General features: G+C 39.4%; 1 protein-coding gene across 1 annotated transcript in view; it reads right to left on the bottom strand.

The window, feature by feature from the left end:
- Positions 1-1,321: 1,321 nt before the first annotated feature.
- Positions 1,322-27,254, bottom strand: part of LOC114464779 (glycine receptor subunit beta-like) — a 108,268-nt gene continuing 82,335 nt past the window's right edge. Inside the window, exon 11 of the mRNA XM_028449325.1 lies at positions 1,322-1,950. Coding sequence (XP_028305126.1) covers positions 1,660-1,950 — 291 coding nt within the window. The 3' untranslated portion in view covers positions 1,322-1,659. The remainder of the gene's footprint in view (positions 1,951-27,254) is intronic.

Raw genomic sequence — 27,254 nt, 5'->3', positions numbered from 1 at the left:
TTGGAGGGTCCCTGCTCTCTGCAACCTTTATTTTGGAGGGTTCCTGCTCTCTGTAACCTTTATTTTGGAGGGTCCCTGCTCTCTGTAACCTTTATTTTGGGAGGGTCCCTGCTCTCTGTAACCTTTATTTTGGAGGGTCCCTGCTCTCTGGGACCTTTATTTTGGAGGGTCCCTGCTCTCTGTAACCTTTATTTTGGAGGGTCCCTGCTCTCTGTAACCTTTATTTTGGAGGGTCCCTGCTCTCTGCGACCTTTATTTTGGAGGGTCCCTGCTCTCTGTAACCTTTATTTTGGAGGGTCCCTGCTCTCTGGGACCTTTATTTTGGAGGGTCCCTGCTCTCTGGAACCTTTATTTTGGAGGGTCCCTGCTCTCTGTAACCTTTATTTTGGAGGGTCCCTGCTCTCTGGGACCTTTATTTTGGAGGGTCCCTGCTCTCTGGGACCTTTATTTTGGAGGGTCCCTGCTCTCTGTAACCTTTATTTTGGAGGGTCCCTGCTCTCTGGAAACTTTATTTTGGAGGGTCCCTGCTCTCTGGAACCTTTATTTTGGAGGGTCCCTGCTCTCTGGAACCTTTATTTTGGAGGGTCCCTGCTCTCTGGAACCTTTATTTTGGAGGGTCCCTGCTCTCTGGAACCTTTATTTTGGAGGGTCCCTGCTCTCTGGAACCTTTATTTTGGAGAGTCCCTGCTCTCTGGGACCTTTATTAATAAACTGACGTTTTATGTTCTACATCAGATGTTCAAAAAGTCAATAGGAACAGGTCAGTTGTGTGTGTGTGTGCTTGTAAAATTACACAACATCTGTGTAATCTTAACTTTATATTATTTACATTTATTTTAGTTCATACCTGATGTAGTATTTGGAACTCTACTTTGTGTTTGTCTACGTTCACAACACACCGTGTATCTAACGTTCCCACACCTTCACCTCCTCACTTTTATCTGTGTGAGAACTAAACAGTTTGACATCAGAGGAACATTGTTTAAACCTTTTCTAAAGTTCTTCTGATGTTACATGTTTTTATTAAAGTGAGCTTAGTTTGTACTTCAACATGTCATTGATTAATATCATATTTAAAGCAGACAGTAAATAAATTCAAGTGTAGGAAACTCAAGTTATTAAAAATTATTTGATTATTTGACTTGAAATTAACAGTAATATGTCAGAAGAACTATTTTATATATACTTCTTAAAAATTGCAACATTTCAACATGGCCTTAAAAAGAAGACGATGGTCACATGACTCAAGCGCCAGAAAATAACTTTTTTAAATTTAAGAACAGCAAAATGATTAATATATATTTTAGTTTATGGCACTTAAAATGTGTAGATATTATGTACATTATATAAAGAATTGTATTCTTTTTTTAATGAATTAGGGAAAACTGTAATGAAAGGTTTTGACCACTGGGGGGGGCAATGCTCCATATATGATGAGAGGAAGTGTAAACATCTGACATTTAGTGCCTTTACTTCCTGTGAACACAAAGAGCTGCAGTCGTCCATTAACACGTGTGATGCATAGCAGAGAGTGTTGGTGGAACCAGCACATCATCAGTTCATACCAAGCAGGAGCTCCAGGAGCACCTGGAGCTCCAGGTGCAGACACACATGCAGTGCCTACCTAAAGCTGATCTACAGGTGGTGGTTCTGGGGTTCTCACAGATAGACGGACCAGTAGACCACGTTGAAGAAGAGGAAGGAGAAGGGGAACAGGGCTCTGGCGTAAAGGTCCACACGTTTAGCAGCAGCTGGTATGACTGGTTTGGGGGGAGGAGGTTTCTTATTGGCTTTGCTCTGCTTAGAGCCCCCCGTCACCTCCACTGGTTTACCGTAACAGTCAAAGTTAGAAAGTTCAAAGTCTCGAGGCAAAGAACCCACGATGCTGAAGTCGTTGGAGCGAAGGTCAGACTTGGAGGTGCAAACCTTCTTACAGCGGGTTTCAACCGCCTGGTGGGAGAGAAAAGACTGATTAAATATGAACTATTATTAGAACAAACACTATTATTAACATCCTGATGTCACTGTGACCAAAAACAAAAACACATTTCTGCTCTTTTCACAGATTAAACAACAAAATCAAACAATGGAGGATGTTTTTCACAGAAACGTAATAAATAAAGCAGGAGAAAAACAACATCTCTAAGAATAAAGAGTGAGGACGTCTCACGATCTTTGGACTCATTTTTTCATCAATTGTTCTGTGATTAATCAATAATTCACACTGTAATTTTGTACTTTGATCTGATCAATACTTTTATAAATATGGATAATATAGTGAGGGGGTGTGTCCTTATTTATCTTCCATGTTCATCTTCCAATATATCAGTAACTCCATCACATATAAAGGTAAATATGGTATAGTCATAAGCTCCTCCTACAGAAATAGATCTGCTATACATCATATCTGGTGGACATGTCAGCTCCTCTAAATAGTCAGTGTGTGTTTGGGTCTGGAACATGTTCAGTAAACTACTTAGCATATGTCTCAGCTCCCTGTAATGTGATCAGCTTAGAGCTATGAACATAGACTGTTCACATCACTAATGATTAGTCACAGATATACATTGGTTCTAGACTCACACAATCTGGAAATATGAAGAAAATACTTTTATTTTTAAACTATTTTCATTGGTCTATAACTGCATGTGGGAATTTATTTTATTTTATTTTATTTATTCAGTTTATTTCAGACATGGTTACATTCACTTTTTTTTTTTTTTTTTTCTTTTTTTGTACATGCCGAAAAAGGAGACGAGAGAAGCAGTTTGCTTATCCGGGTCCCGTTCCCTGTTTTACCATCGCAAATTTACATGGGTTTACATGTCTCTCTGGTCAAACATTCTTGATTTCTTCTGAACGTCCATCTGTAGTCAGTGTTGTCCTCTCTATCTTTGTTCGTGTTGGCCTTGTTCCCTGCCAGACGTTGTTAGCATTCCTCCAGTTCAAGAATAGTTCCTCTTTCGAAGGTGTTTGGAAGGTTTTTCCCTTTTCATCCACAATGTCACCTTGTTTTGTCTCTACATCAAGGGTAATCCAGCTGTTGTTAGTTCTATTGGCAGTGTTGTATCCTCCACTGTCTGATGATGGGATCAGATCCAACTTGTATAAACACATCACCACATCCCAGTTCACAAGCAAGGCAGTATTTTAATGTAATATATCTTAGTTCATAAGCGTGTTTCTAACTGCTGTTGTTAGTTCTATTGGCAGTGTTGTATTTTCCACTGTTAGATTTAACTTGTATAAACACATTATTATATCTCATAAGCAAGGCAGTAATTTCATTGTATAAAAAAAAATCGTGTTTCTAACTGCACATATGACAATAAACACTTTGAATTTAAATTTAATGTAATCCTTAATCACCCCACCACCTAGTAATTGAAATGAATAAATGACAGACCTTTTTTACTCTTGGTTTCCACATTTAATTCGGTCTCCGTAAAATAATCACAGTCTGAGTTTTGTTTCCAGTGTTTATATAGATCTGGGTCCATATCCATGATTACCATCAGTAATGTTGTTGTTTAGGTGGATCCTTCGTATTTCCCAAGTTGTCCATCGTTTTGATGAGAACTGGTTTTCCGTCCTCTTCTTCCAGGATGTAAATCCTGCAGTTTTTTGACCAAGTCTTCATAATCTTTCCTTCTTTTTTTATTTGGCGTGCTTTCCATGCAATGCTTGCATTTTGTTTCGTCAGGTTTTCATTGATGTACACCTTCGTTCCCTTGAGTTTATTTCTTTGCTTGAGTATTTCTCCTTTGAATTTTATATTCGTGAAGGTTATTTTTACAGCTCTGTTATCATTTTTCTTTGGCAGGAGTTGATGTTGTCAGGGTTCAGGACAATGTCCTTCGACTTCAGGAAGTCAATGACCTGTTGTTCAATCGATTTTGTTTCTTCGTCACTCCTGGGTTTTATCTTTAGGCCTGTGATGATGACATCTTTCTCTCTTTCCTTTTGTTCCAGCTGTTCAACCCTCGCGTTCAACAATTTTATCTCTTCAGCATTTCTTTCATTCTTTTCTTTCAGTACCTTTGTTTCGCTTTGTAGTCTTTCCAGTGAGTTTTCCAGCGTCTTTTCCAACGACTTTATCTCGGCAGGTTTTGTAGACCCTCGCGTATCATCTCCTTGACCTCTTCCAAACCCGAATTGGGTTCTGAAGGGCCTCCCTGCGGTTTTTTCACCATTTTCCTTCAGTCTTGGGCCCAATTTTTCAGGCTGTTCAGGCTGTTCAGGCTGTTCAGCTGTAGCCAAGGTCGTGTTATCGGAGCAAACGAAAACACGTCTGCTGTCTCCAAAGACCAGAGAATTGGGAATGTAATAAATAATCTGATGTGTTTTCATTAATAGTATAAATGTTTCTGTTTATTGGGATATTTACCAATACTCTTTACATTATATATGCTTCCACTAGGTAACATTATCAGAGAACATAATATACATTTCTATTGCTATGCAGATGATACACAGCTTTATCTCTCAATGAAATCAGATGAAACTCATCAGTTATTAAAACTCCAGGCTTGTCTTAATGACATCACATCCTGGATGAGTCGTAACTTTCTCCTTCTTAACCAGGATAAAACCAAAGTGATTTTATTTGGTCCAAAACACCTCAGAGATAAATTATCAGAGTAAATAGTGTCTCTAGATGACATCACTCTGTCACCCAGCACCACAGTAATAAACCTAGACATTATCTTTGATACTGACTTATCCTTTAATTATATTAAACAAATCACAATAACAACCTTCTTCTACCTCTGTAATATCTCTACTATAATTCAAGGGAGGTCTGTGTGTGTGTGTGTGTGAGTGTGTGTGTGTGTGTGTGTGTGTGTGTGTGTGTGTGTGCGTGTGCGTGTGAGTGTGAGTGTGCGTGTGCGTGTGCGTGTGCGTGTGCGCGTGTGCGTGTGCGTGTGTGAGTGTGAGTTTGTGTGAGTGTGAGTGTGTGTGTGTGTGTGTGTGTGTGTGTGTGTGTGTGTGTGTGTGTGTGGTGCCAGTTCGACCTGAAACTTTGTCGATGGGTTCCAAATACCCCTAGTGTGTGTATCTGTTATTTTGGAGTAATTTGGTCATTTCAAAATGTTTATTTTAATATTATTTCACTTCTGGACGACCCCGAAATGAAACCTATTCAGCTTTTGACCTCAGGGTGTGAGGGGGCGCTAGACGGACCTCACCCGGAAGTTGTATAACAGACCACCATTTAGTTTGGTTACAGTCTGTGTCACTACACCCGTCCATAGGGTGGTAGTGACTGTAGTGTTACAGTCAGATCTAAGTGTTTACATGTTACATAGTGAAGGTCATCTGATTATTGCAGCTTCACTAACGTCACACCTGCCTCTACATCAACTACTGACAATAGATACGTTTAGTGAACGTTAGGCAGGTACACGTGGATGAACTGGTGTGTATGAATTTAGAATGGATTCACCCCCAACAAAATACTAAACAATATTTATACAGGAAGTACACAAAACGACAACAAAAATTCACAAAAATATACAAAAGGCTCCAAAAACACACAAAATGACTCGAAAAAACATATATTACAGAAAAATACACCAAACAACAACAAAAATATGAAAATGACTCAATATACACAAAACTAAATATTTATTCAAAAAACACTAAAATGACAACAGAAATGCACAAAACTACATAAAAAAAATACACAAAATGACTCCAGAATAACACTACAATGGCAACAACAAAATAATTAAAACAAAAAATATAAAAATGAGTAAAAAAAACCCAACACATTCATCATACGCATGTCTCTGTTAGGTATTTGCAAGTTTCTTTGTTATATTATACATTTATGACTTTAAGACATTGTTCTTTTTATTTCTTGGTTATAAGGTAGTTTTTGTTGTGATTAAATTACCTCTTCTTTATTTTTGTTACTGTTTTCCAATTTGGGGATTTATTTTTCAGGCGCTTGAAAAGCCTACGGCTCCGCCTATAAATAGGCTGGGCCTGGAGTGCACGCTCTCTCTCATTCAGTTGCAGACGCGGAGCTGGGCGGAGGTCTGTTCCTGCTCCTCCACCTGCGCTTCTCTTTTTTGGGGTTTAGGTATGTTTTGTTTGTTTCTGATGGGACCGGCTGTCCTGTTTTCGTTTTCAGTTGGTTTTCAGGAGTAGATTGGGTTTTTTTTCTTTCTTAGTTTGGATGTGGTACTGGCTTCTACGGCCCTGTATAGGGTTGGCCCAGTACCGCATCTTTTTCTTCTTTTTGGCCGGCCCACCAGGTTACCTTTTGTTAAAGTTAATTAGTTCAAGGATATGGGATGGTTTGGGGTTTTTTGTGTCCTTTATTTGTGTTTAACATTATTCTGTTCTTTAGGTTCCTGAGCTTTCTTCTTTTTTTTTTTCAGGAGAAGTAAAAATAATCGTTAATGGTCACTAATAAAAGTTACAAAATCCTAATTGTTTTCCCGTGTCCTTCCTAATGTGTTTATTCCCTTTTCGGGGTGTAACATATTATGGGGGCTCGTTCAAACCAAAAATCTAGCACGTAGTCATTTGTTGCCCTTTTGTTGCCTTTAGTTTTTTGGCCCTTCGTTTTTTGGGTTATTTGTTGCAGGTAACTTTTTGATTAAGGGGTATGTTTGTTTGGACTTCGTTTTTGGATAATATTTTTGGGTTATTGTGAGTGAGTGAGAGGTTATCCGAGACTTTTTGAGGAGTTTAGTCTGGAGTTTTGTGCAATAACAGGTGTAACTGTTGTTGCTGCGCATTTGTGTAATTATGTCTCTCGTGTTTAATCTGGAGGAGTTTGTGAAAGCGCCCAGTGTAGAGGTGGTTCACAAATGTACGAGAGAACATTTAATTATGCTGGCTGATTATTATAGAGTGGCTGTTTCTAAGCAGGGTAGGAAGAGTATGGTTAAATCCGAACTGCTTGAGGAACTTGTAGAGAGAGGAGTTTTACCTGCTTCATCACTCCCAGCAGAGGGTCCTCGTTTGTCCTCTAGTGAGGACTCGGTACGGTTAAAAGAGTTGGAAGTGGAACTCCAACGATTATCGCTGGAGAAAGTGAAAGTTGAGCAGGAGGCCCAAATTCGTCTGCGTGAGCTGGAGTTGGCGGTGCTGCAGCAGCAGCAGCCACAAAGGGAACGTGCATTTGATGTGAGTAAGAATATTCGTCTTGTTCCACAATTTAATGAGAAAGATGTGGACAAATATTTTACTCTTTTTGAGAGGGTGGCAATGTCTCTCAGATGGCCCAGGGAAGCGTGGACGGTGTTGTTGCAGTGTTCACTAGTTGGAAAAGCGCAGGAGGCTTATGCGTCATTGTCGGCTACTGATAGCCTTGATTTTGATAAAGTTAAGGCTGCGGTTCTGCATGCATATGAGCTGGTCCCTGAAGCTTATCGTCAGAAGTTTAGACGACTAAAAAAACAATATAATCAGTCCTACGTAGATTTCGTCAGAGAAAAAGAAGTGCTGTTTGATAGATGGTGTTCATCCCAAAATGTCACTGATTTTGACCAGCTAAAGCAGCTAATATTAATGGAGGATTTAAAAAACTGTCTCCCAGATAAAGTCACCACATACTTAAATGAAAATAAAGTTACTGACGTGGTTAAGGCTGCTGTGTTGGCGGAGGAATATGTGTTGACGCACAAGTCTGTATTCTCAGAGCGCCCTTTTTCATTTTATAAATCTGACCGAGGTATTAATAATGGCAAAGACAGTAAAAATGTGAGTGGACAGATGGAACCTGTCCTTAGCTCGGTGTCTAGTGCAGACGTTAAATCTGATGCACCTGAGGCCAGGACAAAAGATGATGTGTACTGTTTTTATTGTAAAAAGAAAGGACATGTCATTTCGGGTTGTCCTGTGCTAAAAAAGAAAAATACCAGACCAGTGGCTCTGATTAAAACTGAGTATGAGGTTGGTATGTCACTTCCGTGTGAAAGAAACTCTAAATACGCAGACTTCAAACCGTTTGTCATGGACGGGTTTGTGTCGCTGTCCGGTGAGTGTAAAACTCCGGTAAAAATCCTGCGGGATACTGCAGCCTCGCAGTCTTTTATTTTGGAGGGTGTGTTGCCTTTAGATAAAAGTACTGCTGTTGGTATTGAGGTGCCTGTACGTGGTTTCAGTATGCAGGATATTGGTGTTCCCTTACATAAGATCATGCTTCAGTCAGACTTATGGTCTGGATACGCTGTGGTGGGCGTGCGTCCGGATTTCCCGATACAGGGAGTCTCTGTTATTATGGGGAACGATTTAGCGGGAGGCAGAGTGTTGGTTACACCTGAGGTTACACCTGTTCCTGTTAGGTCCAAAGGTCCTGATGAGCTGGCACGGAATTATCCGCGCGTTTTCACATCTTGTGCCGTTACACGGGCAGCTGCGAAACGTGAGCGGGCGCAGGATAAAGAGGACATTGATTTGAGTGAGAGTTTTATGCATGACTTTAAAACTGACAAGGTTTGTGACGCAGAGCCTATATTACCTACACGGAGCACTGGGGAGTGTGAAAGTGGTGGCCCTAACGTGAGTAAGCTGTCGCTGTCCAGGCAGCAGTTGATCAGCGATCAAAAAGCAGACGAAAGTTTGGCACGTCTGTTTGAAGTCGTTGTGTCTGATGACTTGAGGGAATCAATGTCTACAGGCTACTTTTTGAATGAGGGGATGTTGATGCGTAAATGGACACCGCTTGGTGTCTCTCCAGCTGAAGAGTGGAGCGTGATTACGCAGATTGTGGTTCCAACTCCCTATCGGACTGAAATATTGAAAATGGCCCATGACAATCTGCTCGCTGGCCATCTGGGCGTTAAAAAAACATATGATCGCATTTTGCGCCACTTCTTTTGGCCCGGGTTGAAAAGTGACGTCGTACGTCATTGTAGGGTCTGTCATTGGTGCCAAGTCTCTGGTAAACCTAATCAGATCATTCCTCCCGCCCCCCTGTATCCAATCCCAGCTGTGGGTGAGCCATTTGAACGTGTTCTGGTTGACTGTGTGGGTCAGCTACCTCGAACTAAGTCTGGGAATAAATTCCTAGTTACTGTTATGTGCGCGGCCACACGGTTTCCGGAGGTTTTCCCTGTGCGTAAAATCACCACTCCAGTTGTTGTGAAAGCATTGGTTAAGTTTTTTTCCTTGTTCGGGTTACCGCGGGTGGTACAGTCTGACCAGGGCTCGAATTTTATGTCAAAAATATTCGCCCAGGTCCTAAAGCAACTTAATATCCAGCACTACCACTCAAGCGCATTTCACCCCGAAAGTCAAGGGGCGTTAGAACGTTTCCACCAGACGCTTAAAACAATGCTTCGCACTTACTGTCTGGAGTTTGAGAATGACTGGGATGAGGGGGTGCATTTGCAAATGTTTGCCATACGGGAGGTGGTCCAGGAGTCCCTGGGTTTTAGTCCAGCAGAGCTGGTTTTTGCACACAATGTTCGGGGCCCCTTAAAACTGCTGAAAGAAAAGTGGGTGAGGGCGGAAGCAGAGACCAACCTGTTGGATTATATCTGTCGGTTTAGACATAGACTGCGCCGTGCATGTGAGATAGCCAGGGAAAATCTCAAGGTTGCACAGGCACGTATGAAGTCTTTGTTTGACAGACGGGCTAAAATGCGAGAATTTAAACCGGGAGAAAAAGTATTGGTGTTACTTCCAATCCCTGGCTCTAGTTTACAGGCACGATATGCTGGTCCGTACCTTATTAAAAACAAAGTAGGTGAAAGGGACTATTTAATTATCACGCCGGACCGTCGCCGTTCGACGCGGCTGTGCCATGTTAATATGTTGAAACCGTATTTTGAGCATGGCGAGCCAGTTGTGTCTGCGGTCGGTGAGGTTGTGGAACGTGCGGAGCTGTCCGTTACAGGTGGTGCTGAAAGTGCTGAAGCGCGGGTGAGCTTGGTGACAGGTGGACAGGAGGCATCTGTTTCAGCACCTCCGGAGGAGGATGGTTTGTCTGTGGCGCTGACTGAGGGACGGTTTGCTAACTCAGTAGTGTTGCAGAATTTGCCAATGTTGCTTTCCCATCTATCTGAGTCGGAGCATCGTGGTCTGGTTGAATTAATTAAATCATATGATTCACTGTTTGGGGATGTTCCCTCTAAGACGCACGTGCTCTACCACGATATCGATGTGGGTGATGCTAAGCCCATTAAACAGCATCCTTACCGAGTCAATCCTGAAAAACGCTCTCGTCTAAAAAAACAGGTTGACTACATGGTACTACACGGCATAGCCGAGAATAGTAGTAGTGCGTGGAGTTCTCCGTGCCTATTGACAGTAAAAGCCAATGGTGAAGACCGTTTTTGCACTGATTTTAGGAAGGTGAACGGGGTGACTAGGCCGGATTGTTATCCGTTGCCGAGGATGGAGGATTGCGTGGATCACGTGGGCGCAGCAGAGTACGGCAGTAAGCTTGATTTGTTGAAAGGCTACTGGCAGGTCTGCTTGACAGAACGCGCCAAGGAGATATCTGCATTTGTCACACCCGACGATTTCCTTCAGTACAATGTGATGGCTTTTGGCATGTGCAACGCACCTGCTACTTTCCAAAGGCTTATGAATGTCGTTTTATCTGGCTTGCCTTTTTGTGAAGCCTACCTAGATGATGTTGTTGTTTGCTCGTCATCCTGGGGGGAGCATTTGGAGCATCTGGGTAGAGTCTTCCAGCGGCTGCGGGAGTCCAACCTGACTGTGAACCTCTCTAAATGTGAGTTTGGCAAAGCAACTGTCACTTACTTGGGGAAACAAGTGGGTGGAGGTCAGGTGCGACCAGTTCAGGCTAAAGTTGAAGCTATTTCAGCAATTCCACCGCCTGTGAATCGCACGGAGCTCCGTCGCTACTTGGCCATGATCGGTTATTACCGTGGTTTTTGTAAAAACTTTTCTGTAGTGGCGGCTCCTTTAACTGACCTTCTCAGCCCAAAAGTTGAATTTTGTTGGACTCAGGCTTGTCAATTTGCTTTTGACCAGACTAAGACACTGCTTGTCAACGAACCCGTACTTGCGGCTCCTTCTTTTGAAAGACCCTTTAAGGTTGCTGTGGACGCCTGTGATTCGGGCGTGGGGGCCGTACTCCTGCAAGATGACGGTGAAGGTGTCGAGCATCCCGTGTCGTTTTTTTCGAAAAAGCTGAACCGACACCAGCGGTGGTATTCCACCATTGAGAAAGAAGCGCTGGCTTTAATCATGGCCTTAGAACATTTCGAGGTGTATGTCGGTTGTTCTAGTGTGCCTGTGGTCATTTACACCGACCACAATCCGCTGGTTTTTCTTGATAGGATGCGTAACAAGAACCGCAGGCTGATGAATTGGTCTTTGCGATTACAACAGTTTAATCTTGTGATCACGCACATTCGTGGGTGTGATAATGTCATCGCCGACGCCCTATCACGTTTATAGGCTCTAACGCTATGGCTCTGAATGAGTTGAATGTGGCCTTTGTGTGTGGAGACCACAGTTCATACTTATTCAGTGTCACTGGGTGGGGGTGTTAGGTATTTGCAAGTTTCTTTGTTATATTATACATTTATGACTTTAAGACATTGTTCTTTTTATTTCTTGGTTATAAGGTAGTTTTTGTTGTGATTAAATTACCTCTTCTTTATTTTTGTTACTGTTTTCCAATTTGGGGATTTATTTTTCAGCCGCTTGAAAAGCCTACGGCTCCGCCTATAAATAGGCTGGGCCTGGAGTGCACGCTCTCTCTCATTCAGTTGCAGACGCGGAGCTGGGCGGAGGTCTGTTCCTGCTCCTCCACCTGCGCTTCTCTTTTTTGGGGTTTAGGTATGTTTTGTTTGTTTCTGATGGGACCGGCTGTCCTGTTTTCATTTTCAGTTGGTTTTCAGGAGTAGATTGGGTTTTTTTCTTTCTTAGTTTGGATGTGGTACTGGCTTCTACGGCCCTGTATAGGGTTGGCCCAGTACCGCATCTTTTTCTTCTTTTTGGCCGGCCCACCAGGTTAACTTTTGTTAAAGTTAATTAGTTCAAGGATATGGGATGGTTTGGGGTTTTTTGTGTCCTTTATTTGTGTTTAACATTATTCTGTTCTTTAGGTTCCTGAGCTTTCTTCTTTTTTTTTTTCAGGAGAAGTAAAAATAATCGTTAATGGTCACTAATAAAAGTTACAAAATCCTAATTGTTTTCCCGTGTCCTTCCTAATGTGTTTATTCCCTTTTCGGGGTGTAACAGTCTCATAGAATAAAACCAGGGAAATTGCACACGTTATTTTACTTTGCACCTGCAAATATACCCCTTAATAATGCTAAAGAGTATGTTATTATTATGCCCGTAATTGACAACTCTCCTTAAGCGCCCACTATATGAATACATACTTCCGACGGGCACTGTACTAGTCTATAAAATCAGGAATATCTTGACCCAGAGTGATGCTGAAAAACTAATCCATGCATGTGTTACATCTAGATTAGATTATTGTAACTCTATACTGTCAGGATGTCCTAGTAAGTCACTAAAAAGTCTCCAGTTAATTCAAAATGCTGCAGCTAGAATACTAACAGGTACTAACAGGAGAGAACATATTTCTACAGTGTTGGCTTCTCTTCATTGGCTTCCTGTAAAATCTAGAATAGAGTTTAAAATCATCCTGTTAACATACAAAGCTCTACATGATCTAGCTCCTGTATATCTATAGAGACCTGTTAATGTCCTATCGTCCAGGTAGATCACTCTGCTCTCAGTCTGATGGTTTTTTTTGGAAGTTCCTAAAGTGTCTAGAAGTAGAACAGGAGGCAGATCATTCAGCTACCAATCAATCAATCAATCTCAATCAATCTTTATTTGTATAGCGCCAAATCATAACCAATGGTATCTCAAGACACTTTACAGTAAAGCAGTCTTAAGGACGGACTCTTCATTTTATGGATACACACATATGCATATATACGTATATACACATACATATGTATCCCACACCCAACATGAATTCATCATGGCGGCAAGGAAAACCTTCTGTTAAGCAGCAGGAACCTTGTGTGGATCCCATTCCTATGATGAACAGCCATCCACGTTATGCTGTGTTGGGTGTGTGCAGAGGAAAGGGTGGAGACAGAGTTGTTGAGACTCTGTAACTCCACACTGAGGATCCCACGGACCTGCAAGACAAAAGCCAGAAGGAGTACAGGAGCAAACACACAAGGGAAGAAGCAGACATAGAGGGAGTGTTTGAGAGAGGAATGGGACCCTCTCCGGTCCCTCTCTACCCTAAATGACCTCTCTCTTAACGCCCTCTCCAACCTCTCTCCAACCGAGCATGCCAGACCCCCCCCCGGCAGTCTATGCCTATTGCATCTTAATTATGAGCTATGAGCTGGTTCCTAACTAAAAGCTTTACCAAAGAGGAATGTTTTGAGCCTAACCTTAAAGGTAGAGAGGGTGTCTGCCCCCCGAACCGTGGTTGGTAGATGGTTCCAGAGAAGTGGGGCCTGATAACTGAAAGCTCTTCCTCCTATACTACTTTTAGAGACAAATGGAACAACGAGTAGTCCAGCATTTTGAGAGCGTAGTGTTCTGGGGGGATTGTATGGCACTACAAGCTCCTTGAGATAGACTGGTGCCTGTCCATTTAGGGCTTTATAAGTGAGAAGAAGAATCTTGAATTCTATTCTATATTTTATGGGAAGCCAATGCAGAGAGGCTAATACAGGAGTAATGTGATCTCTTCTCCTAGTTTTAGTCAGTACACGTGCTGCAGCATTTTGAACCAGCTGAAGTGTCTTAAGCGACTTGCTCGGGCAGCCTGCTAAAAGAGAATTACAATAATCCAGTCTAGAGGTAACAAAAGCATGGACTAGTTTTTCGGCGTCGCCCTGAGACAGGATAGATCTGATTTTAGCAATGTTACGGAGATGAAAGAAGGCAGTTCTTGAAGTTTGTTTTATGTGAGAGTTGAAGGATAAATCCTGATCAAATAGAACCCCAAGGTTTCTAACAGTTGTGCTTTGTGCCAGAGTAATGCCATCTAGGGCAGTTAGGCTAGCATAGGTTTCTCTAAGGTGTCGTGGGCCCAGTACAATGACCTCAGTCTTGTCTGAGTTGAGAAGAAGAAAATTTTGGTCCATCCAGGCCCTAATGTCCTTTAGACAGGCCTCAAGTTTAGATAGCTGATTTGTCTCACCTGGCTTCATTGATACATACAGTTGGGTATCATCAGCATAGCAGTGGAAGTTAACAGAGTATTTTCTCATAACATTACCAAGGGGGATCATATAGATACAGAAGAGGATTGGACCTAGCACAGAGCCCTGAGGAACCCCGTAGCTTACTTTAGTGTACACAGAAGACTTATTATTCACGTGTACAAACTGGTACCTATCAGATAGGTAGGACTTAAACCAGTTTAGGGCAGTCCCTGTGATTCCAAGTAATTCCTCTAATCTCTCTAGTAGAATATAGTGATCTATAGTGTCAAAAGCTGCACTAAGATCTAATAAAACCAGCACTGAGAGTCGTCCTTCATCTGAAGCCCAGAGTAGATCATTAGTTACTTTAACTAAAGCAGTCTCTGTGCTGTGTTGAGCTCTAAAACCTGACTGGAAGTCCTCGAACAGGCTGTTGTTTTGAAGGAAGTCACAGAGCTGAGCCGCCACAACTTTCTCAAGAATCTTTGAAATAAAAGGAAGATTAGATATAGGCCTGTAGTTTGCTAAAGTGCTGGAATCAAGAGTAGGTTTTTTGAGAAGGGGTTTGATTACAGCTACTTTAAAGGACTGTGGCACGTAGCCTATTGATAGGGATATATTTATTGTCTCCAGCAAAGATGGGCAGACCAGGGGAACAACTTCTTTAAACAGCTTAGTTGGGATCGGATCTGAAAGGCAGGTCGATGGTTTGGAGGATGAAATAATAGAGTTAAGTTCCTGAAGTCCTATATGTGTGAAACAGTTTAGGTTAGGCCTGTTTACATTTAATGGTACAGCAGGCCCAGGTGAAGGCAGGGAGTGGCTAATTTTATCTCTAATCTTATGAATTTTATGGTTAAAAAATGTCATAAAGTCCTCACAGCTGAGGGCTAGAGGAATCATGGGCTCAATAGAGCTCTGACTTTGTGTTAGCCTGGCTACAGTGCTGAAAAGGTACCTCGGATTATTTTTATTTTCTTCAATTAGTGAGGAGTAGTATGTAGATGGACTATGTCGTAAGGCTGTCATGTATTTACTATGGCTTTCTTGCCAGAGTATTCGTGACTCCTCTGTTTTATTGGAGCGCCACATTCTCTCTAATTTACGGGTTGTTTGTTTGAGTGTGTGAGTTTCAGAGCTAAACCACGGAGCTTTCCTCTGACGTTTAATAGTTTTTTCCCTCAATGGGGCAATTGAGTCCAAGGTGGATTTTAGTAGACTAGCAGAGCTATCGACAAGCAGATCCAGTTGAGAGGGGTTATAATTAATATCATAGTTATTTATTGGATGGTGCACTGAGTTTAAGGCAGCAGGAATGGCCTCTTTAAATTTAGCCACAGCACTATTGGACAGATTTCTACTCGTAACTATTTTATTGCACAGTGCGAGATCCTCTAGGATAATGTTAAAAGATATTAAAAAGTGATCAGGCTCCTCCCCTTTAGAACCAGCTCCCAGTCTTACTACAGGAGGCTGCTACTCTCTACACCTTTAAGGTTAAACTCTAAACCTACTTATTTACTAAAGCGTATAACGTATAATAACGTTAACATAACCACTAAGAACAAAGATCTAAACCTAAAAATAGGAACTAAGAACTAAGATGATATAGTAGAACACCAACATTATAAACATGATCCACCATCTACACACATAGCTCTAATGGCTGTAATGAGATGATGTCCAGTCAGACACAGTTGTACCAGGTTGTAGACCAACCCCCCACTTCTGTCCCTGGTTGTATAACCATCAAACTGCTCACACTGCTTCATTTACACTGATGTCCACCTCATAGATCATTACATGTGACCAGTAGAAGATGAAACCTGGTCTGTAGTGGTAACATCTCAGATCATGGAGGATACTGTAATACATTTAATATTAATATTAACATAACCACTAGGAACGAGTGTATCATAGTGTATCATGTTGTTCTGCAGTCTGTGTCTTCTCCTCTAACTCTGAGGGTTCTCTTTTCTGTTTCTGGTGTTTTGATGCTGGAGCTGGTGGTTCCTGATCAATGGTTCACAGCTCAACTAGTCTAGAACATTCTGATGGTCTATCCTTCTATTCTATTCTGTTTGTCCTTCTGTTCACTAACAACAACCAGTGGAACCAGATGTTCTCCACCTCTGAACCTGGTTCTAATGGAGATTTATTCCTATAAAAAAGAGTTTTTTCTTCCCACTGTCACTAAATGTTTGTTCATGTGGATCTAGTTGGATTCTTTCTTTTTTTACTATAGATTTTATATTTTGTTCAGCACTTTGAGATGACTTTGTTGTATTTTGTGCTATATAAAATAAGTGTAATTTAAAATGGAATTCAACACCACACTATGTGAGACCAAGACTTGCCCGAGACCAGAATGCACCAAAACCATAAACATATTTTTTCCAATTTAAAAAAATCTATAAATAAATAAAATTATGACAAGGTTCAACAGTTAAATAACATTCACTCTTTAATTTTAGTTTATTTTAAATATATTTGACGGACAAAAAAGGTGCCTGGAAAAAATTAACTAAAATATTAAAACTACTACTGATAAATTCACAATTATTCTACATATTTGAAAATAATATTTTTATGTCAGCTGAATGTACAGTAAGTGTTTAAAAGTATTTCTACCAAATAATGATTCTTGATTCTGATTCTTTAAGTTGTGCAGGTTTAACAGGTCACAGATTTAATAAGATCATTTTTTAGATTTAAAAAGCCTTTAACAGGTTATTTTTATTAATTCACTGAGTTGATATAGTTTAATTTGGTTACTATAATGTAATTAAGATATTTAATTAACAAAGGTTTCCAACTGTAACTGTAAATGTGAAACTTTCTGAAATAAAACTACAAACAAGTTGTCATCAGTGTAAAAAACATAGATCTACAGGTAGATGTGAAACTAAATAAAACAAACCCTGGAACAGTCATGTGACAAATCAATCAATAGTTATTGATGAGAATTATTATTATTATTCTGATACAGTAGAAACAGAAACTAGAAAAAATAATTATATTATGAACCTGTTTATATTGTAGAGAACATATTATAGACATAAATGTAATTAGAGTCTAAAGACACAAAAAAACACCACTTTAATAATAAAATAGACTAATATTAAACCTCTTTACAGTTATTTGACTCATTCTGTGTCTTGTGGTGATGACTCGCTGGTGACGACATAATCCAAGATGGCGGCGGCCTGGACTACAGCTGATACTATGTAATAAAAACCTTAAAATACATGAATATAATGAAAAGAGTGAATGGACAGAGACATAAACATGTAGACTTATTAAACACACACAGACTTATTAAACACACACAGACTTATTAAACACACACTGACTTATTAAACACACACTGACTTATTAAACACACACAGACTTATTAAACACACACAGACTTATTAAACACACACAGACTTATTAAACACACACAGACTTATTAAACACACACTGACTTATTAAACACACACAGACTTATTAAACACACACAGACTTATTAAACACACACAGACTTATTAAACACACACGGACTTATTAAACACACACTGACTTATTAAACACACACAGACTTATTAAACACACACACACTTATTAAACACACACTGACTTATTAAACACACACAGACTTATTAAACACACACACACTTATTAAACACACACAGACTTATTAAACACACACAGACTTATTAAACACACACACACTTATTAAACACACACTGACTTATTAAACACACACAGACTTATTAAACACACACAGACTTATTAAACACACACAGACTTATTAAACACACACACAGACTTATTAAACACACACAAACTTATTAAAAACACACTGACTTATTAAACACACACACAGACTTATTAAACACACACAGACTTATTAAACACACACGGACTTATTAAACACACACAGACTTATTAAACACACACAGACTTATTAAACACACACTGACTTATTAAACACACACTGACTTATTAAAAACACACTGACTTATTAAACACACACTGACTTATTAAAAACACACTGACTTATTAAACACACACACAGACTTATTAAACACACACAAACTTATTAAACACACACGGACTTATTAAACACACACAGACTTATTAAACACACACAGACTTATTAAACACACACAGACTTATTAAACACACACTGACTTATTAAACACACACAAACTTATTAAACACACACGGACTTATTAAACACACACAGACTTATTAAACACACACTGACTTATTAAACACACACAAACTTATTAAACACACACGGACTTATTAAACACACACAGACTTATTAAACACACACAGACTTATTAAACACACACTGACTTATTAAACACACACAAACTTATTAAACACACACGGACTTATTAAACACACACAGACTTATTAAACACACACAGACTTATTAAACACACACTGACTTATTAAAAACACACAGACTTACTAAACACACACTGACTTATTAAACACACACAGACTTATTAAACACACACTGACTTATTAAACACACACTGACTTATTAAACACACACATACTTATTAAACACACACAGACTTATTAAACACACACTGACTTATTAAACACACACACACTTATTAAACACACACAGACTTATTAAACACACACAGACTTATTAAACACACAGACTTATTAAACACACACACACTTATTAAACACACACAGACTTATTAAACACACACAGACTTATTAAACACACACTGACTTATTAAACACACACAGACACTTATTAAACACACACACTGACTTATTAAACACACTGACTTATTAAACACACACAGACTTATTAAACACACACAGACTTATTAAACACACACAGACTTATTAAACACACACTGACTTATTAAACACACACAGACTTATTAAACACACACAGACTTATTAAACACACACACACTTATTAAACACACACAGACTTATTAAACACACACTGACTTATTAAACACACACACTTATTAAACACACACAGACTTATTAAACACACACACACTTATTAAACACACACAGACTTATTAAACACACACACTTATTAAACACACACAGACTTATTAAACACACACTGACTTATTAAACACACACTGACTTATTAAACACACACAGACTTATTAAACACACACAGACTTATTAAACACACACAGCATTATTAAACACACACACTTATTAAACACACACAGACTTATTAAACACACACACACTTATTAAACACACACAGACTTATTAAACACACACACTTATTAAACACACACAGACTTATTAAACACACACTGACTTATTAAACACACACAGACTTATTAAACACACACAGACTTATTAAACACACACACACTTATTAAACACACACAGACTTATTAAACACACACTGACTTATTAAACACACACACTTATTAAACACACACAGACTTATTAAACACACACACACTTATTAAACACACACAGACTTATTAAACACACACACTTATTAAACACACACAGACTTATTAAACACACACTGACTTATTAAACACACACAGACTTATTAAACACACACAGACTTATTAAACACACACACACTTATTAAACACACACAGACTTATTAAACACACACAGACTTATTAAACACACACAGCATTATTAAACACACACACTTATTAAACACACACACACTTATTAAACACACACAGACTTATTAAACACACACTGACTTATTAAACACACACTGACTTATTAAACACACACAGCATTATTAAACACACACACTTATTAAACACACACACACTTATTAAACACACACAGACTTATTAAAAACACACAGACTTATTAAACACACAGACTTATTAAACACACACACACTTATTAAACACACACTGACTTATTAAACACACACAGACTTATTAAACACACACAGACTTATTAACACACAGTGACTTAGTAAACACACACTGACTTATTAAACACACACTGACTTATTAAACACACAGTGACTTATTAAACACACTGACTTATTAAACACACTGACTTATTAAACACACACAGACTTATTAAACACACACTGACTTATTAAACACACACTGACTTATTAACACACAGTGACTTATTAACACTAGAAGTCCCAGGGATTTCTATATCCCCCCTGAAGTCCCAGAGCAGGGTCAAATGAACTCTAGGACCAAACTGACGACTCTGATGGCTACAATTTGCATCTATTCATTTGTAAATGAATCACCTGAGAAATCAGCAGGGGGAGAGCCTGACTCTAACAATGGAAGTCTGGAATGTTAGGGGGAAGTGCCCTGGAAGCTAAAGTCACAATGCCCCGTTTATTAACTCGTTCTGCTTGATGCTGGGGGAGAACAAACACAGACTACAAACATTGAAAGAAACAGAGTCACCTCTTCCAACACACCTGATTCAAATGATTATCAGGCTTCTGCAGAGCTGGATGATCATTTGAATAAGGTGTGCTGATTAGTGGCCCTCGAGGACCGGAATTGGACACCCCTGGAATACCATGTTGTCATGCAGCCTTTTGTGCTGTGGGGAATAAATAGCTGGCTGCTTCCACCTGCTGACACTCCACACTTATTCTACTCAAAATGCAGAGAAGGTTTACCACTCAAGAAGCATTGGAATTGATCCTGAACAAGGCAAACCCTTGTGACTCAGATGGAGAGGACATAAACCTTCAGCCAAATTCGGATTCGGACTCTGAGCTGTCTTCAGGTTAGATTTCCCAAACATCCTATTTTCATTTCCTGACTTTATTTTTATTTAAAACTGAAGAAAAGAATAATTTGAATTTGTTCACATTGCAGATGACGAGACTGCTCCTCATCTGGAAAAGAGAGCTCGGTTGGAGAGTGAGCCCACAGAGACGGCGAAAGATGGCACAGTGTGGCATGAAGAACATGTGGGTACAATTCTCCGTTTCACTCCAATGGAACCGTACGTTGCAGATGGAGAGCCAACAGCAAAGGCCAGAAGAAGAATCAGGAGTCGCCTTCAGAGCTTCCTCTGTTTCATTACTGTTGGCATGCTCCGTCCCATTCAAGAATGGACTATTCAGCATGCACGGCAAACGGAGCAGACGGACTGGTTCATGATCCTCCATGAACTAATGGCATTTATTTCTGTTATTATTTTGAGGGGGGTGACCAAGGTTCCATCTCTGTGTGACAGCTGGTCAGCATGCCTGGGAAACCCACTTATCACTGGAATTATGTCACGAAACCGTTTCCAAGACATCATGCGTCACCTACGATTTGATGACATGTTTACGCGCAGTGAGCGAGTGCAGACAGATAAGTTTGCTGCAATTTCGGATGTGTGGGGATTGTTTGTTACCAACTGCATCACATGCTACAACCCTGGTCGACACATCACAATTGATGAACAGCTTTTCCCATCGAAGACTCGCTGCTGTTTCCTGCAGTACATTGCAACAAAACCCGACAAATTTGGCATAAAGTTTTGGGTGGCTTGTGATTTGAAAACAAAGTACATCTGCAATGTCCTCCCATATCTTGGAAAGGACCCCAGTCGTCCCAGTGAGGAGAGACTTTCTGAGAGTGTGGTGATGAAGCTGATGGAACCATTTATGGACAAAGGCAGGACGGTCACCACGGACAATTTCTTTACATCACTGACACTTGCACGACGACTGCTCAGCCGGAAAACCACCATCCTCGGGACAGTCAACAAGATTCGCCGGGAAATTCCTCAGTCAACTAGAAAGATGGACCGCAAGGAATTCACCACTCAGGTATGTTGTTGGTCTTTTTTATTCCATCAACACCTCTGAGTGTGTCATTGTGTTTAAAACCGCTATAATAACAACAATTTCTTCTTTTTTAGGTGTTTTCCACCACTGGTGCCACGCTGACGGTGTATGCGCCCAAACGAAAAAAGACCGTCTACATTCTCAGCAGCATGCACAGCGTGGTTGAGACTGAGGAAACCATCAAAAGGAAGCCAAACACCATCACCCAATACAACACCACAAAGTGCGGAGTGGATGTGATGGACCAGATGGTGCGGGAGTACAGTGTGCGCACAGGAACACGGCGATGGCCAGTCGCCGTGTTCTACAACATGATCGACATGGCGGCACTCAATGCACATCTGCTTTATCAAGCATGCACCGGGGTGCAGGAGAGACGGGTGGACTTCCTGGTTCAGCTAGCAAGAGAGTTGGCTAACTCTCATGTGAGTGAAAAGAAGGCACTCAAAGAGCAACTGCGCCAACAACAACCGCCTACACCTGGCCCTGGGAAAAGGGCTAAGTGTCAGATCAACCATTGCTGCAAGAGCAATCGCGCAACTGTGCGATGTGTTCATTGCCACAAATACACATGTGGCAAATGTAGGAGAGAGATACCGTGGCAGTGCCAAGTATGTCACGAGTCTCAATATGAGGATGAAGGAGATTCTTCTAAATATGTGCACAGTTGCTTTGTTATTATCGTTATTTTTATTTATTTTGTTTGTTTTTTTTTACACAAATAAAAACCATTGAAAACAAATCACAGTTGTTCTTTTGCACATTTCTCACACCACACTGTCATTAAAAATAAATAATTTTTGTGTTCTCTTTGGGTCAAATGACACCTCTCTGGGTTTTATAGGTAAAAAGTTCATTTGACACCTCTGTGGGACTTCTAGTGTTAAACACACACTGACTTATTAAACACACACTGACTTATTAAACACACACTGACTTATTAAACACACACACACTTATTAAACACACACTGACTTATTAAACACACACTGACTTATTAAACACACACGGACTTATTAAACACACACTGACTTATTAAACACACACGGACTTATTAAACACACACGGACTTATTAAACACACACACAGACTTATTAAACACACACTGACTTATTAAACACACACTGACTTATTAAACACACACTGACTTATTAAACACACACTGACTTATTAAACACACACTGACTTATTAAACACACACACAGACTTATTAAACACACACAGACTTATTAAACACACACAGACTTATTAAACACACACTGACTTATTAAACACACACTGACTTATTAAACACACACTGACTTATTAAACACACACTGACTTATTAAACACACACTGACTTATTAAACACACACACAGACTTATTAAACACACACAGACTTATTAAACACACACAGACTTATTAAACACACACAGACTTATTAAACACACACTGACTTATTAAACACACAGACTTATTAAACACACACAGACTTATTAAACACACACGGACTTATTAAACACACACTGACTTATTAAACACACACACAGACTTATTAAACACACACTGACTTATTAAACACACACGGACTTATTAAACACACACAGACTTATTAAACACACAGTGACTTATTAAACACACACAGACTTATTAAACACACAGTGACTTATTAAACACACACAGACTTATTAAACACACACAGACTTATTAAACACACACAGACTTATTAAACACACACAGACTTATTAAACACACACAGACTTATTAAACACACACTGACTTATTAAACACACACTGACTTATTAAACACACACAGACTTATTAAACACACACTGACTTATTAAACACACACAGACTTATTAAACACACACTGACTTATTAAACACACACTGACTTATTAAACACACACTGACTTATTAAACACACACGTACCTCGGTACATACCTGTCAAGTTTTAATTTGAAAATAAGGGAAATATTCTAACGTCCACTACCAGTCGTCCCACCCGCTCAACTAAGCTCCAGTATTCTTTATATATTAATATAGATGTTCAATAAATCTAAAATATCCACTTATCATCCACTGACTAAATATAATTATATAATTATAATCTGGTAGGTCGACCTTTATAAACATTAAAATGATGTGAACATCTGGCTGGTGATATGAACCAAAACTCATATCTCAATATTTTTTCTCAAAATGGTGAAATATGATATAAATCTAGATCATTTATGAAATAAAGTCTGACCAGAAAAACAATTCTGGGTTAAATTTGCTGATGTAAAATGTTACACAGACATTTATTAATAAACAGCTGATCAATATGTGACACTTATTAATCATCTAACTGAGCTTTACATGTTGTTCTGAGATGTAAAAGCAGTGATTCCTAAAACTAGTATTTTATACATTATAAACTATTATATATATATATCGCCCAGCCCTAATTCCTAAATTATAAAACAGTCTAAATAAAACATAAATGTGTATATGAATCATGTTTTTATTTAATATACTTACAGTTTATATACAAGTCAACACGTTGTATATTTACTGTTAATTTCACGCTGCTTGTCTTTAAGTTAGACATTAACATTTTATTTTATTATAATTTCTCATACTCACTCATATGGTTCTCTGGTATTCACTAATGACTTATTAGACACATTTATTACAGACTTTACGTTATTTAACACTTTATAAACAGTGTATATTTGTGGAGCTTGTGATTGGATGATTTTTCATGGTGACTTACGTGTTTCCTTCTGCTGTGGTAGACGTTATAATATCAGTTATTAATCTAACAGAACGTGTAACTGTGTCACATGAAGATAAACTTTTACAACGTATTTACACCAGTTCTTAGTTTTTATCATTAGAACATCTTCATTATCATCTCTGTTCTGTTGGTTCTGGGTTTGTTGCTGATGTCAGCACTAATCTAATGAGAACTGCCACTCAGGTCATTTCAGGCGTTCAGTTTCGTAAGACATTGTTTAATTATTATTACAGTAAAATACGGGATATTTACAGGAAAATACTAATACGGGAAGATGGCGGGAAAGAGGGTAAAATACGGGAGTTTCCGGGCTAAAACGGGATACTTGACAGGTATGCCTCGGTAAACAGAACAGGCTCCACCGGCCGGCAGGCACTAGGATCCAGAGGCGGAGTATATGTGTCTTCATACTGCATTCACAGGCTGTAATATCATCAGTTTATCATTTTACCAGTTGTTAGAGCTACTGTCTTTACCAGGGAGATAATATTTATTACAGGTTATTGTTTTCTGGAGTTTTACTGGGATTTTTACCAGTGATTAGTTCATATCTCCTTCGCGCTCCGCGGTCCAAACTGAAACCAGAGCCAGACACACACACACACACACACACATTAAATAATGAATAAAGGATTGTTTTATCCCGTTCTTCTCCGTGTTATTATCACATTATAAAAAAGTTTAAAAATAGCAGGAATTAGTGCTGGTCTCTAACGGTCTTGACGGAAAATCCCGAGTCCGAGACGAGACCGAGTCAAAATGCTTCAGAGTCCGAGATGAGACCAAGACCTTTAAAATTTGGTCTCGAGACCAAGACCGGTCTGGACCACCACAACACTACATGGAATGACTCCAAAGTAAAAATGTTTATTAAAGAAACTTTTCTATTTCTTTACACTCTACTACAGGACTCCAAATCCCACAATGCACCAAAGCTGTTCTGAAGTCTACGTAAGTCACATGAGCATTTGTCACCAAAGCCCATTATTGATGGAAAAGTTATAAACAAACTTCTATATTTGATTTATTGATCCATGAGGATCAGGAGCTGTGTCTACCACAGTTAACACTTGAAATAAACTTAATACATCTTTAAATTCAACAAGTATCAAACTCAATAAACATCCCTTGAATTACCCATTAAACAACAAACAATTTACCAAACTTTACAAATAAACAAACAACAAATGCATTCACCTTAAGTTTCCATAACAAACCATGGTTAAGTCTAAGTATCCTGATTACTTCAGACAACAGAAGTTTATAATAAACCTGTGAATATTTCTAGGTTCTAACCATGAGATGTTCATCAAACATTAAAGAGTCTTTATATCAACGTTCAGTCACAGTGAGGGTAAAGAACTGTTCTATTTCATAATATTTAGTGAGATGTCTCACTATGGGATGTCACCTCTGCTACATTCCTCAGAAAACCTGTTTCATTTTACCAATCCTGATTGGCCGGTGAGGATGCTCCTCTCTCCACCTTTAAGGCTAAACTCAAAACCTACTTATACGCTGAAGCGTATATACTGTATAATAGCGTTAACTTAACTGCTAGAACAGACATAGGCTCGTCTGTAAACTTTCGCATTTTACAGACCTTAGAGTCACAGTTATCTTACCAATAAACAGGAAGAGATTAAGATTCTGTTGTAGCTGGTTATGATTTACAGTTTGCATAAACAGGACTGAATCATAACATAACATAACATAACATAACATAACATAACATAACATAACATAACATAACATAACATAACATAACATAACATAACATAACCACTAAAGCAGACATGGGCTCGTCTATAAACGTTCACATTTACAGACCTTAGAGTTACTGATATCTTACCAATAAACAGGAAGAGATTGATCACCTTTATAATAAGTGCTGAATAAGCACTAGGAGTGAGGCCCAAGGCCAAGACAGACTGACTTGATAATAATGTATAATGTTTTTCTGCAGTCAGTGTCTTCTCCTCGTCCTTCTCTCTCTGCTCTGTTTCAGGTGAAGCTGATGATGTCACTTCCTGATCTGTGATTCACGGCTCAACTAGTCTGGAACACTCTGATGTTCTATCTCTCTATCCTGTTCTGTTGGTCCTTCTGTCTACTAAACACAACCAGTCCACGCAGATGGCTGCCACCTCTGAACCTGGTTCTAACGGAAATTTATTCCTGTTCAATCAGTTTTTTACGGAGAATACTAGAAAACACCCTGGAGCAGGTCCCTCATCAATATCTAAGCTGTAGTGTGATGTAGTGACCAACTGTGCGCTGAAGATGGCAGCAGTGCACCTTTAGATGAGCGATTAGCCACTGATGCTACCATTAGCTAAGGAGGAAGAAGCAGGAACCAGTGAGATTATGGTGCTATGAAGTGATATTGTTACGTATCTATCAACTCACAGCTCCACATACTAACACAGAACATGTGTGGACATGAGTAGATTATTGATTATGTTGAGATAAAACCATCAACTAACCGGGCTAAAACGGGTCATCTCTGTGTGTTGGGAGGAAGAGGAAGTTACGTCTGTGTGATTGACGGGGGGTGGGTGGGCC

Source organism: Gouania willdenowi, chromosome 1 (genome assembly GCF_900634775.1).
Source record: "Gouania willdenowi chromosome 1, fGouWil2.1, whole genome shotgun sequence".
In the NCBI taxonomy this organism is placed as follows: Eukaryota; Metazoa; Chordata; class Actinopteri; order Blenniiformes; family Gobiesocidae; genus Gouania; species Gouania willdenowi.
The sequence above is the reverse complement of the archived record's forward strand: the minus strand, read 5'-3'. Positions and strand labels throughout refer to the sequence as shown.